This window comes from Microcaecilia unicolor, chromosome 9 (genome assembly GCF_901765095.1).
Source record: "Microcaecilia unicolor chromosome 9, aMicUni1.1, whole genome shotgun sequence".
NCBI classification, from domain to species: domain Eukaryota; kingdom Metazoa; phylum Chordata; class Amphibia; order Gymnophiona; family Siphonopidae; genus Microcaecilia; species Microcaecilia unicolor.
Window position 1 is genome coordinate 35601567 of NC_044039.1, and position 16725 is coordinate 35618291.

At 47.1% G+C, this 16725-nt stretch overlaps 1 protein-coding gene across 2 annotated transcripts in view; it reads right to left on the reverse strand.

Annotated features, from left to right (window-relative positions):
- The window catches only part of HIPK2 (homeodomain interacting protein kinase 2), a 283961-nt gene that overhangs the window by 35897 nt on the left and 231339 nt on the right, over positions 1 to 16725 (reverse strand). For both annotated transcript variants that reach the window (XM_030214137.1, XM_030214136.1), the window contains exon 12: positions 3363 to 3641. In XM_030214137.1, the coding sequence (XP_030069997.1) occupies positions 3363 to 3641 (279 nt within the window). The remainder of the gene's footprint in view (positions 1 to 3362; positions 3642 to 16725) is intronic.

Here is a 16725-nt window from a genome sequence, read left to right on the forward strand (position 1 = left end):
GTAGGGCTTAACATTCAGCGCCACATATAGAATTCCCCCAAATATAGGTACTTAATACCTGCACTGAAGTGCAAATATTTGAAAGGTATTAATTGACAAACAAATTTTTTCCAGAGACGGGAAGGTGATAGAACTAGAGGACATGAATTGAGGTTGCGGAGGGGGCAACTCAGGAATAATGTCAGGAAGTACTTTTTCATGGAGAAGGTGGTAGATATATGGAATGCCCTCTCACGGGAGGTGGTGTTGAAAACAGTAACGGTATTCAAAAATATGTGGGATAAACACAAAGTTATCCTGTATAGAAAGCATGGAACCAAACAAGTTTAGCGGTGATTGGATGGCAACACCAGTAATTGGGAAGCAAAGCTAGTGCTGGGCAGACTTCATCAGTCATGCCCTGATCGAGCTGGACAGATAGACCAGTGCCAACAGACTTCTACGGTCTGTGCCCTGATCGTGGCTGAACAGATAAGGCCAATGCTGGCCAGACTTCTATAGCCTGTGCCCAGATACTGGGCAGACTTCTACGGTCTGTGCCCTGATCGTGGCTGAACAGATAGGCCAGTGCTGGCAGATTTGTACGGTCTGTGCCCTGATCGTGGCTGAACAGATAAGCCAATGCTGGTCAGACTTCTATAGCCTGTGCCCAGATACTGGGCAGACTTCTACGGTCTGTGCCCTGATCGTGGCTGAACAGATAGGCCAGTGCTGGGCAGATTTGTACGGTCTGTGCCCTGATCGTGGCTGAACAGATAAGCCAATGCTGGTCAGACTTCTATAGCCTGTGCCCAGATACTGGGCAGACTTCTACGGTCTGTGCCCTGATCGTGGCTGAACAGATAGGCCAGTGCTGGGCAGACTTCTACGGTCTGTGCCCTGATCGTGGCTGGACAGATAGGCCCTGTTGGTCTAGTAGCTTCTTTGGGGCAGGAGCATCCTGCGTTGTTCCTGCCCCTGGTAGCTCCGTGTTCAAAATGAAGGCAACGACTTCCCGTGACACCCTCAGGAGGTCACGGCTGCCATTTTGGAACTGGGAATGACATGAGCAGAAGACCTGAATATTGGTGCTACCCGGGTAGTGTTTGTTTTTTAAATTCTTTGTTTATCAAATTATCCAAATAAATTATCACAGACAGTGATAGTGGTAAATTAAGGAAATCACAAGATTAACACAAAAATACATTGCGGATTAATTAACATCTTATTTCTTCCACAAATCAAGCACGGGTAGTGTTTAAAGAACCTTTGACCATCGCTGATTGAATATTGCCTGGATAGGTTTTAATAAATAAATAAATGCACTGGCACATGCTTGTAAATCTAGCCCATGAGTTCAGAATTGGAAAGGTGAACAATTTAATCCAAATCACTCATTATTCCTGAATGGCAGGACCTCCAGTTGTGTTATTCACAATGGAGGTGTGTTTCCTTTTCACTTCTTGTTTGGTACATGAAGTGTGAAAAAGACAGGAAGGACAAATTATGCACATATGTGTTAGCCCCTATTCTATAAGTTTGGCACGGTAGTCGCATGCTCCCAGATTCTAAATAGTGCGCCTAGAGATCCGCACTGAAATCCAAGCATATTCTATAACAACGCACGTAACTTAATTGGCTTAACGAGCTAATCAGCACTGATAGCAGCTCTTAATGAGCAATAATGAGCGCTAATTGGCAATAATCAGAATTTACGCGCACAGCTGCGTAAGTACATGAGGGACCCATGCAGAAAGCCTCACGGCAGATCCTGCACACTACGGCTAAATTACTGCAGGGGGGTAGGTAGCCAGACAACAGATTTTGGGTGGGCATAGGCAAGAAGTGGGTGGGCACCAAGTGTTCTCCCCCCCCCCTCCCAAAACCATCACTAAAAAATATCTCAGCTGGCAGGAAAATGCTTCTTTCCACCTTGGCAGTCTGCAGCAGGCATGCGCTGCAAACTGAGCATGCGCAGGTGCCAGTACCGTGGAGAGTAGAGTCTCCGTTACCATCAGGGGGAAGTCTTCAGCTGGCAGAGCTTGGGATCTCCACCAGCTACTGCTAAACGTGTGCTACTGTTGGGTGGGCCTGATTCCTAAGTGGGTGGGCTCTGATTCACCCAGGCCCACCTGTGGCTACGCCACTGAATTACTGCTAAACAAAAAAATACTGCAGCACGCTATAATCACTGAGCATGCACATTACTGCTGCATTAAAAACATGGCAGTAATCTACAGGCTCATTACTTAAATACCTCAACTCTGCAATGCATCAATACCTTACATCGCATTGGACACTATATATTCCTTTATTTCCTTGTCCCTTTTTGTACCTGTTTACTCTAACCTTACCTGACCCTTATTTTAAACTGTATTTGTTTAACATCTACCGGACTTGGCGATCGCCTTTACAGTATAATGTAAGCCACATTGAGCCTGCTAATGGTTGGGAAAATGTGGGATACAAATGTTACAAATAAATAAATGTCAGCTTTCCTGTCAGTGCCTGAGCGCTGATTGGTTCAGTCACTGACAGGAAGAGCGACATTGAAGAAAAGAAAAAACTGCTTGCACCTCAACCCATTTTTCTGCTGGGGCCCTATCCGGGTCGGTCTAGCGGCTTCCCTCCTTCTCTCTCCCTGACACCCCCCCCCCCCAAGGCCCACAACTGTAAAACATAAAATATCCTACTCGACTAGTTGGTCCTCCCATCATCCCTCCCTCTGATCCAACAGCATTGGAGGCACGAAGGAGTAGGCATCGCTCCTGATTTCAGATATGGGGGTCAGGTCCTGGGGTCAGGGAGTTAAGTAGGTGCCACTAAAAACCAGGGAGATTTCTTTTACAGTTGGGGGCAGGCAGGTCAGAGTTGGGGAAGGGGGACCATTAGACCACCAGGTATTTTTGTGTTGATTTTGAGGTAGGGGAGACCCCCTAGGCTACCAGGGTATGTTTACTGATGGGGCGGAGGGATTCAGGTCTGGTGCAGAAAGCAATCTAGGGCAGGGTGGCCAGGTTGGAGTGACAGAGGTAATGCCACTAGGTACTCACTCCTCTCAACCAATCCTTCTACATTGCCACAGACCTGGTGCAAGGTTTCCTGCCCACAACGTATAGGAAAAACATTTTTTTTTTTTACTTAATGGCTGTGGGATACTTAACGATTGTGTCCGCATGCTTTTTAATATGGTCTGTGTTAAGGGTTTCCGCACGAGTTAACACCCACGCTGAAACCCTTCCTGCATTGCTTGGCCAGTAAAACCTGCAGTTTAACCACGTTAAACCTGCATGAACACTTTCTTCATGGACCCCATGGTGAATGCCATACATGAAGACACCGAACATGTATGAGACTATCAAGCCTCATTTCTCACTGCTCACCTTGGAGGTGGATGTTTCTGTTCTTCCTCCTCATCCGTATCGCTGCTGATGGTGATCACACTCACTGCTGGGCTGGGGGTGTCAGGAATGATTATTGTCTGCCGCTGACGGCTGTTGCTGCTGGAAGCCCCGTCACCCCAGCCGCAGGTGACAGAAGTGCTGCAGGCAGGAACATTATGCGGTACAGCACAGCGCGGGGGGGTATTTTCCTTCACACGTTTTGAGCGCTGAGGGGAGCCAAGAGTCTGCGAGGAGGAAACTTCATAGGCTGACACATTCCTGAGGGGGAGAAAACAGTCACTGTTAAAGGTATCTTGGTACATTATTTGGCCTCCTAAGATCTATCTAAATATGTCACCAACCTTAAAGGCAACTACTATTGCGGCTATGAAATTTGTTCATTCAAATTTCGTGGCTTAACCGTGAAATCTGCCTTTGGCACATCTCTGATCCAGACTCCTTTTTGTCCATTTTAAATCTGTGTGGGGTAATTGTTTTACCCACTTACATTTACTTGGATAAAGGAGTGACATTTTGAACAGATAAGATTTACCTGGCTAAAACCCAGATATAACCAGGTAAATCTTTGGAATACAGACTCCTGCCTCCCCCCCCCCCCCCCCCCCGAGCAACCACACTACCAGCCTGAAGCTCAAGTCAAAGGCCCAGTTTTTCAAGGGACGTGTATTCAGCAGCAGCATTTGGTTCATTAGCGTGACTTTTCTTTGTAACAGATATACAACTTGTGTATTACTTAACTGTGAAAAAACGAATAAGAATATACTTCAAAAACATTAGTGCACGCAAAATCAATTTAAGCACATTAAAAAATAAATATTAACCAAAACATTTTAAATAAATTGAAAAAAAATGTCTGAGAATTTTGAGAGAAATTCTATACATAGCGCTGAAAGTTAGGAGTCAAAAACATCCGCACATAGGGCCCCTTTCACAAAGCTGCGGCAAAAGGGGGCCCGTGTTCTCGTTGGTGCGTGTTTTTGATGCGCACTGAGGCCCCCTTTTACCGCAGCGGGTAAAAGGCAGGTCTTTCTTTTTTTCAGGAAATGACCGGGCACTTGCTGCATGGCCATTTTGGGGGGGAGGGGGTGTGAGCCCTTACCGCACCCATTGAGGTGGCAGTAAGGGCTCCCGCACTAATCCAGCGGTAACAGGGCAACACGCGGTACTGCCCAATTACCGCCAGGTACACACCGGTGCTAGAAAGATATAAATATTTTTGCAGTGCCGGAAATGGTGTCCGCTGGGGGAGGGAACTACCGCTAGGCTGCTGCAGTAGCCCGGCGATACTTCCCTTTTAGCAAGTGGTAAGCCCGCGTTAGGCTTACCGCTGCTTTGAAAAAGGGCCCCTGAGCCCCAATTCTAGCACACAGGTTGCACCTAACTTTGGGCACCAGACTTACACCTGATAGAAACAGATGTAAGTCGAGCGTTCAAGATTAGGTGCGGGATCAGCAATATTCCATAACTTGGTGCCCAAGACCTACTCGTGCCCTTCCCATGGCCACATCCCCTTTTGGGATGTAAGTGGGAAAATTAAGCTGAAATTGTACTGGTTTCAGCAGACTGGCTTCATCTCTCATTTAAAGAGTCAGGCTTAGCTGAAGCATGTTTCACTTTGAACCTGAAAACATCCTTAATATACCCTTGTGTAAGGGTAAATAATTTTGGGTAAAGGGCTGCAAATGGGTCTGGTTTTGTGAGATACTTATGTATGCATGCATAAAAAAAAATACATGGAAAGGTTAGCGCGTATAGCTTTGTAACTCTGAACTCTCCGTGCACTTTTTAAAGTGATCTGGCTTGAGAAGAGCTTACTGCAATAGATACAGATTGAGGACACTTGGGGGAAGCCGGAAGGTCTGGGCCTGTACCAAGGCCAGTGCTAGTTATTAGAAATACCAGGGAGGACATTTTCGAAAGGGACGTCCAAGTTGCGATTTGAACATCCATGCAAAATGGCGAAATCTAGGGGAAGGGAAACCCGTATTTTCGAAACAAGGTGGACATCCATCTTTCGTTTCGAAAATACCGTCAGGGACATCCAAATCCTTAAATTTCACCGTCCCTAGACATGGACATTTCTGACTTTCGCTGATTTTCGAAACCAAAGACGCCCATGTCAAAAACGACCAAATGCAAGCCATTCGGTCATGGGAGGAGCCAGCATTTGTAGTGCACTGGTCCCCATGACATGCCAGGACACCAACCGGGCAGCCTAGGGGGCACTGCAGTGGACTTCATAAATTGCTCCCAGGTACATAGCTCCCTTACCTTGTGTGCTGAGCCCCCCAAAACCCACTATCCACAAATGTACACCACTACCATAGCCCTTATGGGGATTTGTGGTGGGTTGGGGGATGGGGCTGGGTCCGCCTGTCTGAAGTGCCTTCAGTACCCACTAAAACTGCTCCAGGGACCTGAATGCGCTGTCATGGATCTGAGTATGACATCTGAGGCTGGCATAGAGGCTGGAACGACATATTTTTAAAGATGTTTTCTGAGGGTGGGAGGGGGTTAGTGACCACTGGAGGTGTAAGGGAAGGTCATCCCGATTCCCTCCGGTGGTCATCTGGTCATTTCGGGCAACTTTTTGTGCCATAGTTGTAAGAAAAACAGGTCCAGGTGAAAACGTCCAAATGTTCGTCAGGGACGTCCTTGCTTTTTTCGATTATGGGTCAAGGATGTCCAAGTGATAGGCAAGCCCAAGTCCCACCTTTGCTACGCCTCTGACACGCCCCCTTGAACTTTGGCCATCCTTGCGACGGAGTGCAGTTGGAGATGTCCTAAATCGGGTTTCAATTATACCAATTTGGACATCCCTGGGAGAAGGATGTCCATCTTCCGATTTATGTCGAAAGATGGACATCCTTCTCTTTCGAAAATGAGCCCAAAGGTGAACCTGCAGTGTTTTACTCCCTTCAGCTCCCTACAGCCAACCCTAAGAATTTGATAATTAAGCTAAACAAGCATGATCAGCCCAATGCTATCCCTCCCAGAGTGAACTTGTAAGAATGCATAATTAAACGCCAACTTTTTAAAATATTAAACTTAAATTATGTTTCATACATACTGTATATACATGTGTGGGGCAGTTCTATAACCTAGGTCAGCGTTCTTCAATGCAAGGCTCGAGGGCCAATGACAGCCCCTAGAGACCTCCAAGGTGGCCCCCATCATCAATTCTCCCTAAACAGCACAGCACGGTTAGCCCAAAGGGAAGCTCTAATGGGGAATAATACCAAACTTTCCCCCTATTAGACAAATAGATTTAAAACTGCAGTGCTGCAGTTCCTCCTCAGAGTGGCAGCATTTCCACCACGCATCCGGTTTGACTTTTACCCTGTCTGCTTCTCTGTGTTACTGTTTGAAGTTTGCAGATCACTTGCTCTGCAGTTTCTTGGAACCAAAAGATAGGGCTGCTATTTATACGGCCTGATTTAAGTGGTTATCTTATACAGTTAGGGGCTGTATATCAATGCTTAACCATGTAAGTGCCAACTCCGTCCCTGGAACGCCCACAAGTTAGTCGGTTTAGGCTCAGGCACTAACCGCGAATATTCAGCGGCATTAACCAGTTAAGTGCCGCTGAATATTCGCGGTTAGCCATGGACAAGCAACTTAAATGGCCAGGAGTCTCTCTGGGCTGTTTAAATTGCTCTGAATACCGTGCAGATTTTTTTTTCATATTCTGCTGGCATTTATCATATTTCCGTAATATGATTATTTTATACTGTTGTTAAATTTTTATGGGGCACTTTTACTAAGCTGCTTAGGCGCCTATGGGTGCCAATTTGGAACTACCGTCTGGCTACCGAGTGGCCCGGGCGGTAATTTCATTTTTTACGCGCATCGGAAAATTTCCGGCATGCAGCGCTAACCGGGCGGTAATCAGCATTGTACATGCGCTGACGATTACTGCCCAGTTAATACATGAAACTTTACTGCTAAGTCAATGGGTGTCGGTAAAGTCTCAGGCCCAAAATGGACGCACGCCAATTTTCATTTTGCCGTATGTCCATTTTTGGCCAAAAAAAAGGCCTTTTTGCAGGTGCGCTGGAAAATGAACCTGCATGCATCCAATACACGCATCTACACCAGTGAAGGCCACTTTTCAGCGGACCTTAGTAAAAGGACCCCTATATTTCTGATAGTGTATCATGTTAGTCCTATTACTAGGCTTCAATCTGCCATCTCCAAGTTTACCTCATGGATTGTATTTATGCTTCTATTTGGTCATTTTACTATTGTTATGCTGTTAACAAAATTGTAAGCTTTAGGGGTCCTTTTACTAAGGTGTGCTGAAAAAGGCCTGCGCTAGTGAAGGCGTGTGTTTTGGATGCGCACAGATCCATTTTTTCAGCGCACCTGTAAAATATGCCTTTTTTGGGGGGGCTGACAATGGATGTGCATCAAAATAAAAATTGGCGCATGTCCATTTTGGGTCTGAGACCTTACCGCCAACCATTCACTTAGCGGTAAGGTCTCACGCGTTAACTGGGTGGTAATGCATTGAAATGCCAATTACCACCCGCACGCTTGAAAATAAAATTATTTTCCAGCGCCCATAGTGGACGAGCGTAAAAAATGAAATTACTGCCCGGGACATGTGGTAGCTGGGCGGTAATTCCAAATTGATGTGCATTGGGCACGCACAGATGCCAGTGCAGCTTAGTAAAAGGGCCTCTGAGTTTGTAATCCACTTAATATCTCTCTTGAACTTAGCGGAATATAAGAATTATATAGCATAGCATCCACCGCCATGGGTGAATCTCTTCATCAAGGTAGTTAATGTATCCCATTAATTAAATAAATAAAAACAATCTGCCCAATATTTTAAACCATTTAACCGGCCAAGAATGGTTCCTGGCTGGTTAAATGGCACTTAACCATCTCTTTGGCATATTCAGCGGGAGATCGCCAGTTATCTCCTGCTGAATATTGCTGGTTAGGGCTTAGCAGCTAAGGGGCCCTTTTACTAAAGTGTGTAGCAGGGGCACAGCCAGACTTCAGCGGGAGGGGGGTCCAGGGCCAAATCTACGGGGGCCCAGGCCCCCCAGAGCTATGCCACTGGTGTGTAAGCGCCTACGCTTGCACAACGTGCGTTAAATTAGAACTACTGCCAGCTACCGTGTACCCCAAGCGATAATTCTAATTTTTACACTCGTCCGCTACCTGTGCCAGAAAATATTTTTTATTTTCTGCCATGAGGCGCTAACCCAGCAGTAATTGGCAGTGTATGCACTGGCGATTACCGCCTGGTTAATGCGCAAGACCTTACCGCTAAGAGAACGTGTGTCGGTAAGGTCTCAGGCCCAAAATGGACACGCACCAATTTTTATTTTGCCACACGTCCATTTTTGGCCAAAAAGAAAATGCTTTTGTAGGCACTCTGAAAAATGGATCTGCGTGCATCGAAAAGATGCGCCTACACTAGCGCAGGCCATTTTTCAGGGCACCTTAGTAAACGGACCCCCAAGTTTGGCGCCCAAATTCAGCTGCCGAAACAACAGGCCTATCTTTGGCCGGTTTCAACTTAATTGGACAGCGCTGAATATCAGCTTGGCCAGTTAAGCAGAAACCAGCCAAAAAAACACCCAGATATTCAATGCCGGTCACCAGAAACGATCCGGAATTGAAAATCCGGGCTCAGCACCGACTGCGGGAGCCAGCCTGGCTAACTCCTGCGGTCTGAATCGCCCATTGTTGAATGACTTCATAAAATACCCTAATGAGGGCAAGTTCCAAATGTCATTTACCCAGATAAATTAGCTAGTTGAATCCATCCTCTCAGTAGGTAAAAGTATGTGTTGGCAGTTCTTTGTGGTGTCAGGACCTGTTGCATTGCTCTGATTGCAGCTGCTCTTTGCCAGCCCCCTAGAAGCTGCCGCCCTAGGTGACTGCCTAGTTTGACTAATGATTAAGTTGGCCCTGCCTGGTGCATAGAAGCTCATGTACTGTGCGCTTTTTGGCTCATACTGTAGCTCACTTCTAGCTGGCTAATCACATTGCTGCAGATTCTTGAGTCATTTCTATTACTACTACTACTACTACTACTATTTAGCATTTCTATAGCGCTACAAGGCATACGCAGCGCTGTACAAACATAGAAGAAAGACAGTCCCTGCTCAAAGAGCTTACAATCTAATAGACAAAAAAATAAATAAAGTAAGCAAATCAAATCAATTAATGTGAACGGGAAGGAAGAGAGGAGGGTAGGTGGAGGCGAGTGGTTACAAGTGGTTACGAGTCAAAAGCAATGTTAAAGAGGTGGGTTTTCAGTCTAGATTTAAAGGTGGCCAAGGATGGGGCAAGACGTAGGGGCTCAGGAAGTTTATTCCAGGCGTAGGGTGCAGCGAGACAGAAGGCGCGAAGTCTGGAGTTGGCAGTAGTGGAGAAGGGAACAGATAAGAAGGATTTATCCATGGAGCGGAGTGCACGGGAAGGGGTGTAGGGAAGGACGAGTGTGGAGAGATACTGGGGAGCAGCAGAGTGAGTACATTTATAGGTTAGTAGGAGAAGTTTGAACAGGATGCGAAAACGGATAGGGAGCCAGTGAAGGGTCTTGAGGAGAGGGGTAGTATGAGTAAAGCGACCCTGGCGGAAGATGAGACGGGCAGCAGAGTTTTGAACTGACTGGAGAGGGGAGAGGTGACTAAGTGGGAGGCCAGCAAGAAGCAGATTGCAGTAGTCTAAACGAGAGGTGACAAGGGTGTGGATGAGGGTTTTGGTAGAGTGCTCGGAAAGAAAGGGGCGGATTTTACGGATGTTGTAAAGAAAGAAACGACAGGTCTTGGCGGTCTGCTGGATATGAGCAGAGAAGGAGAGAGAAGAGTCAAAGATGACCCCAAGGTTTCGAGCTGAGGAGACAGGGAGAATGAGAGAGCCATCAACAGAAATAGAAAACGGGGGGAGCGGGGAGGTGGGTTTGGGGGGGAAAATGAGAAGCTCGGTTTTGGTCATATTTAATTTCAGGTGGCGTTGAGACATCCAGGCAGCAATGTCAGACAAGCACGCTGAAACTTTGGTTTGGATGCAAGGTGAGATATCAGGGGTAGAAAGGTAGATTTGGGAGTCATCAGCATAGAGGTGGTAGGAAAAGCCATGGGATGAGATTAATGAACCAAGGGAAGAAGTGTAGATAGAAAAGAGGAGGGGACCAAGAACAGAACCCTGGGGTACGCCGACAGGCAGAGGGATAGAAGTAGAAGAGGATCCACCAGAGTGAACACTAAAGGTGCGGAGGGAGAGGTAGGAAGAGAACCAGGAAAGGACAGAGCCCTGGAATCCAAGTGAGGACAGGGTATCGAGAAGTATGCTGTGATCGACAGTGTCAAAAGCAGCGGAAAGATCAAGAAGAATGAGGATGGAATATTGACCTCTGGATTTAGCCAGTAATAGGTCATTGGAGACTTTAGTAAGCGCAGTTTCGGTTGAGTGGAGAGGGCGAAAACCAGATTGTAATGGGTCAAGAATAGCATGTGAGGAGAGAAAATCAAGGCAGCGGCGGTGAACAGCACGCTCAAGTAATTTGGAGAGAAAAGGAAGGAGGGAGATGGGTCGGTAATTAGAGGGACAAGTAGGGTCAAGTGAAGGCTTCTTAAGGAGAGGTGTGACCACAGCATGTTTAAAGGCAGCAGGGACAGTCGCAGTGGAAAGTGAGAGGTTGAGAATGTGACAGATAAAAGGAATAAGAGTAGGAGAGATGGCATTAAGAAGGTGGGTGGGAATGGGATCAGAGGAACAGGTGGTACATTTTGAGGAAGAAAGGAGAAGTGTAGTTTCCTCAATAGTAACTTCAGGAAAGGAGGAAAGGGAATGAGGGGAAGGAGAGAGAGGGGAACGGACTAGTGGAGGGAGAGCTGGTGAGGTAGAGAAAGCAAGGTTTATCTTTGAACCTTGTTGTGAAAGAATTCAGCAAGGGTCTGAGGAGATAGTGAAGGGGGAGTTGGGGGAGGGGGCACCTTGAGGAGAGAGTTCAATGTGGTGAAGAGAAGTCGAGGATTAGAGCCAAGAGAGTTGGTCAGTTGGATATAATAATCCTGTTTGGCACGTAAAAGAGCAGATTGGAAGGAGGTCAGCATGAACTTAAAGTGTAAGAAATCGGCAAGGGCCCGAGATTTCCGCCAGAGGCGTTCGGCGGAGCGGGTACAGGAACGTAGGTAGCGGATATTAGAAGTCAGCCAAGGTTGGGGTTTTGTACGCCTTACAGGGCGGGTCACCAAAGGTGCAAGAGTGTCTAAGGCAGAGGATAGAGTATTGTTGTAAGAAGAAACAGCCTCGTTGACAGACGTGGATGGTGCCACAGTAGAGAGGAGGTTTGAAACATGGGAGGATAGAGATGAAGGGTCAATGTCGTGAAGATTCCTAGATAAATTAGATAGGATAGGACGGGACTGGGAGGGAGGAGATTTAAGTGTGAAAGTTATAAGATGGTGATCAGAGAGGGGAAGATCGGAGGCAAGGAAACTAGAGGGTGAACAGTTGGAGGAGAAGATGAGATCTAGACAGTGACCATTTTGATGAGTGGGGGAGGTGGAGCATAGTTGGAGATTAAAGGACGACGTTAAAGCGAGTAACTTGGAAATATAAGAGTTGGAAGGATCATTAGCAGGAATATTAAAGTCACCAAGGATGAGAGAGGGGGAGGAAGGATCATGGAAGAAGGCAAGCCAGGCATCAAAGTCACTGAGAAAGGATGAAAGGGACTTATCAGGGGGACGATAAATGACCGCTATTCGAAGAGGCAGAGGAGAGAAAAGGCGGATAGAGTGGACTTCAAAGGAGGAAAAACAGTGAGATTGAGGTGGAAGAAGGGGTTGAAATCTGGAGGAGGGAGAGAGAAGTAGTCCAACACCGCCCCCACGGCCAGCAGGGCGAGGAGTATGTGAAAATAGATGACCGCCATGGCACAGGGCTGCGACTGAAGCAGAGTCATCAGGGCAGAGCCAGGTTTCTGTTATGGCGAGCAGATGGAGGTGACGCGAGATAAAGAGGTCCTGGATATAGGGGAGTTTGTTACAGATAGAGCGGGCATTCCATAGGGCGCAAGAGAAGGGCAGAGAAGAGGAGGGGAGTAGAGGAATAGAGATGAGGTTAGAGAGGTCGCGGTGAGATCTGTAGAGTTTGGATAATAGTTGGTGAGGAGGGCCAGGATTGGGATTGATGTCACCAGCTGAGAGTAAGAGAAGGAGTAAAAGAGAGCGGAGGAGAGTAGGAGAGGTGTGGCCACGAAGGCGTCGAAGGCGAGAGGTATTTAGGTGGAATGGGGAAGGCAAAATGGAGGGAAGAAAGAGACGGAGATTAAAAGCCAAAAATGAGGAAGAGGGTAGGAGAGAAGGTGAGGTGATGAAGTCAATGGATGGGAAGTGAGTTCCTGTAGCGGAGAGAGGTAGGGGGTGAGGGAAAAGATTAGGAAGGGACAGAGCTAGGAAGAGAATGTGAATAGGGGCCATAAACGATTAAGGTACTTTAGCAACTGGAAAAAGATTAGATACAAAGAGAAAAAATGCCCCGCGCGCCGTTAGGCGCGCGGCACCTAGAGCGGAGGCCCTGAGTGGATCGGGGTGGACCTGGGTGTCACCCCGGAGAAGGCTGTAAGGATATGCAGATGAGCTGCAAGTCCTCCACAGCACCTGAAAGGCAGCCGGTGGTAGAGGTGGGTACCTCTCAGCTGAGGAAAGGCTTACCAGGGGTTAGGCCGAAGCCAGCATTCCTCCCCCTGAGGGTCGCCTGATCCTAGCCAAAAAGCACCTGGGAACTCTGGGCACTTGGAGAGAAGGCCCTGGGAAGGTCGGGGTGGAACTGGAGTCACCCCGGATACAGCTGTGAGGAAATGCAGAAGGGCTGCAAGTCCTCCACAGCACCTGGTGGGAGCGCTGGGCACCTAGAGCGGAGGCCCTGAGTGGATCGGGGTGGACCTGGGTGTCACCCCGGAGAAGGCTGTAAGGATATGCAGATGAGCTGCAAGTCCTCCACAGCACCTGAAAGGCAGCCGGTGGTAGAGGTGGGTACCTCTCAGCTGAGGAAAGGCTTACCAGGGGTTAGGCCGAAGCCAGCATTCCTCCCCCTGAGGGTCGCCTGATCCTAGCCAAAAAGCACCTGGGAACTCTGGGCACTTGGAGAGAAGGCCCTGGGAAGGTCGGGGTGGAACTGGAGTCACCCCGGATACAGCTGTGAGGAAATGCAGAAGGGCTGCAAGTCCTCCACAGCACCTGGTGGGAGCGCTGGGCACCTAGAGCGGAGGCCCTGAGTGGATCGGGGTGGACCTGGGTGTCACCCCGGAGAAGGCTGTAAGGATATGCAGATGAGCTGCAAGTCCTCCACAGCACCTGAAAGGCAGCCGGTGGTAGAGGTGGGTACCTCTCAGCTGAGGAAAGGCTTACCAGGGGTTAGGCCGAAGCCAGCATTCCTCCCCCTGAGGGTCGCCTGATCCTAGCCAAAAAGCACCTGGGAACTCTGGGCACTTGGAGAGAAGGCCCTGGGAAGGTCGGGGTGGAACTGGAGTCACCCCGGATACAGCTGTGAGGAAATGCAGAAGGGCTGCAAGTCCTCCACAGCACCTGGTGGGAGCGCTGGGCACCTAGAGCGGAGGCCCTGAGTGGATCGGGGTGGACCTGGGTGTCACCCCGGAGAAGGCTGTAAGGATATGCAGATGAGCTGCAAGTCCTCCACAGCACCTGAAAGGCAGCCGGTGGTAGAGGTGGGTACCTCTCAGCTGAGGAAAGGCTTACCAGGGGTTAGGCCGAAGCCAGCATTCCTCCCCCTGAGGGTCGCCTGATCCTATTAGAATTAGGGCTTATGTTTACGCATTTTGGTATTCAGTTTTCTAGCTGTTTTAGATTTTTATGTGGGGTAATAACTAAAAAAAAGTGTAAGGTTGAGTAGACTAGCTTTTAGGTGCTATATGCAGTATTTTCCATCTGAAGATAGCCACACTCTATAGTTAAGTTATCCCAATGAAAACATTATCTTCTTCTGTACTGTGGGACCTATCCATCCCTTGCCACTGAGTGTAGAAGCAGCAGCACTGACAGAAACACTGGTTGAAGGATTCCCATGCAACATAATGATGCTTAGAGGGAACCTTGCTTACCACTCACTCTCGCTCTGCCAATCTGTCCCTGCCACTTTCCCTTAACTCAGTACCATGCCCATCCTTTTCTCTTACACCAGTTTTGACATACCCCAGCTTGTAGGACAGCAAAGGAGGAAGAAGAGGCAACAGAGGCCCATCGGCTGATAAGAAGTTGTCATGTTGAGGTCAAGGGAGAAAGGTGGGAAGAGATGAGAGTACCTGGGCTCCAATAAATACAAGGTCGAAACTCAAAGCAATTTAACTGACCAGAAGCGGCTCCTGACCGGTTAAATTGCCTGGTCGGGGGTAACCACTAATTTTCAGTGACATTTAACTGGTTAGCGACAAACTGAAAACCAGCTATTTTGAGTGCATTCTGGGGGCAGAGTCACTACTTAGCCGGTTAAGTAACAGATTAACTACATAAATAGTACTGGGACAGACTGAAGGTCCATCAAGCCCAGCATCCTGTTTCCAACAGTGGCCAATCCAGTACCTGGCAAGATCCCAAAACAGTACAATACAATTTATGCTGCTTATCCTAGAAATAAGAGTGGATTTTCCCTGAGGCCATCTTAATAATGGCTTATTGACTTTTCTGTTAGGAAGTTAGCCAAACCTTTTTTAAACCCTGCTAAGCTAACTGCTTTTACCACATTCTCTGGCAACGAATTACATGTTGGGTGAAGAAATATTTTCTCCATTTGTTTTACATTTACTACTTTGTAGCTTCATTGCATACCCCCTAGTCCTAGTATTTTTGGAAAGAGTAAAAAAGCGATTCATGTCTACCCATTCCACTCCACTCATTATTTTATATACATGTATCGTATCTCCCCTCAGCCGTCTTTTCTCCAAGCTGAAGAGCTCTAGCCACTTTAGGCTTTCCTCATAGAGATGTCGTCCCATCCTCTTTATCATTTTTGTTGCCCTTCTCTGTACCTTTTCTAATTCCACTATATCTTTTTTGAGATGTGGTGACCAGAATAGCACACAGTATTCAAGGTGTGGTCTGCATGAAGCGATACAAAGGCATTACAACATCCTCATGTTTGTTTTCCATTCCTTTCCTAATAATACCTAACATTTGCTTTCTTAGCCGGCGCCACACACTGAGCAAAGGGTTTCAATGTGTCATCAATGATGACACCTAGATCCTTTTCCTGGTCGGTGACTCCTAACGTGGAACCTTGCATCATGTAGCTATAGTTTGGGTCCCCTTTGCACTTGCTCAAATTAAACAGCATCTGCCATTTGGATGCCCAGTTTCACAGTTTTGTAAGGACCTCTTGTAATTTTTTTTACAATCCTGTTGTGTCATCAGCAGTAATAATTACTTCACTAGTTATTCCCATTTCTAGATCATGTAAGCCCCAGCGTACATGTCTGATTTAATAGACCTACCACCCAGAAACGCTAAAAGATCATCCCGAACACACCTCAACCTCCACTTCCCTACTTTCAAGGGCCTGAAATACAAGACGCTACACGCGTCAACCTTTTCCCACATGAGCACGCAGTCTTGGAATACACTACCGCGCAACCTAAGAGTGATTAACGAACAAGCTTCCTTCCGTAAACTACTGAAGACTCACCTGTTTGAAAAAACTTACGGAAAGAGCCAAAACACATAGAGTCCATACTCACTGTTCATCAATGCAACATACATCCACTTCTGATCCCTCATCCCGTAATCCAGTCAATCATACACTTATTCACGGAACTATGTACACCAAATGTCTTTGTGTCTAACACTGCCCTTTAGCTTCCCATTGTCTCCTTCCAATGTTTCTATGTTGATGTCCCATTGTTATATTCCTAATGATATTCGAATGTCTCGCATAACTCTGTACAATGTAATCCATAACCAAGTTGTAACAAATGTTTTTCCATTATTCATATCTTATTGTAAGCCACACTGAGCCCGCAAAAAGGTGGGAAAATGTGGGATACAAATGCAATAAATAAATAAATAAATATGTTAAAAAGCAGCGGTCCTAGTACAGACCCCTGCGGAACCCCACTATATACCTTTCTCCATTGAGAACACTGACAATTTAACCATACTCTCTGTTTTCCACCTTTTTACCAGTATTGAATCCACAATAGAATACCACCTCCTATCCCATTACTTTCCAATTTCCTCTGGAGTCTTTCATGAGGTACTTTGTCAAATGTCTTTTGAAAATCCAGATACACAATATCGACCGCTCACCTTTATCCACATGTTTGTTCACCCTTCCAAACAAATATAGTAGATTGGTGACG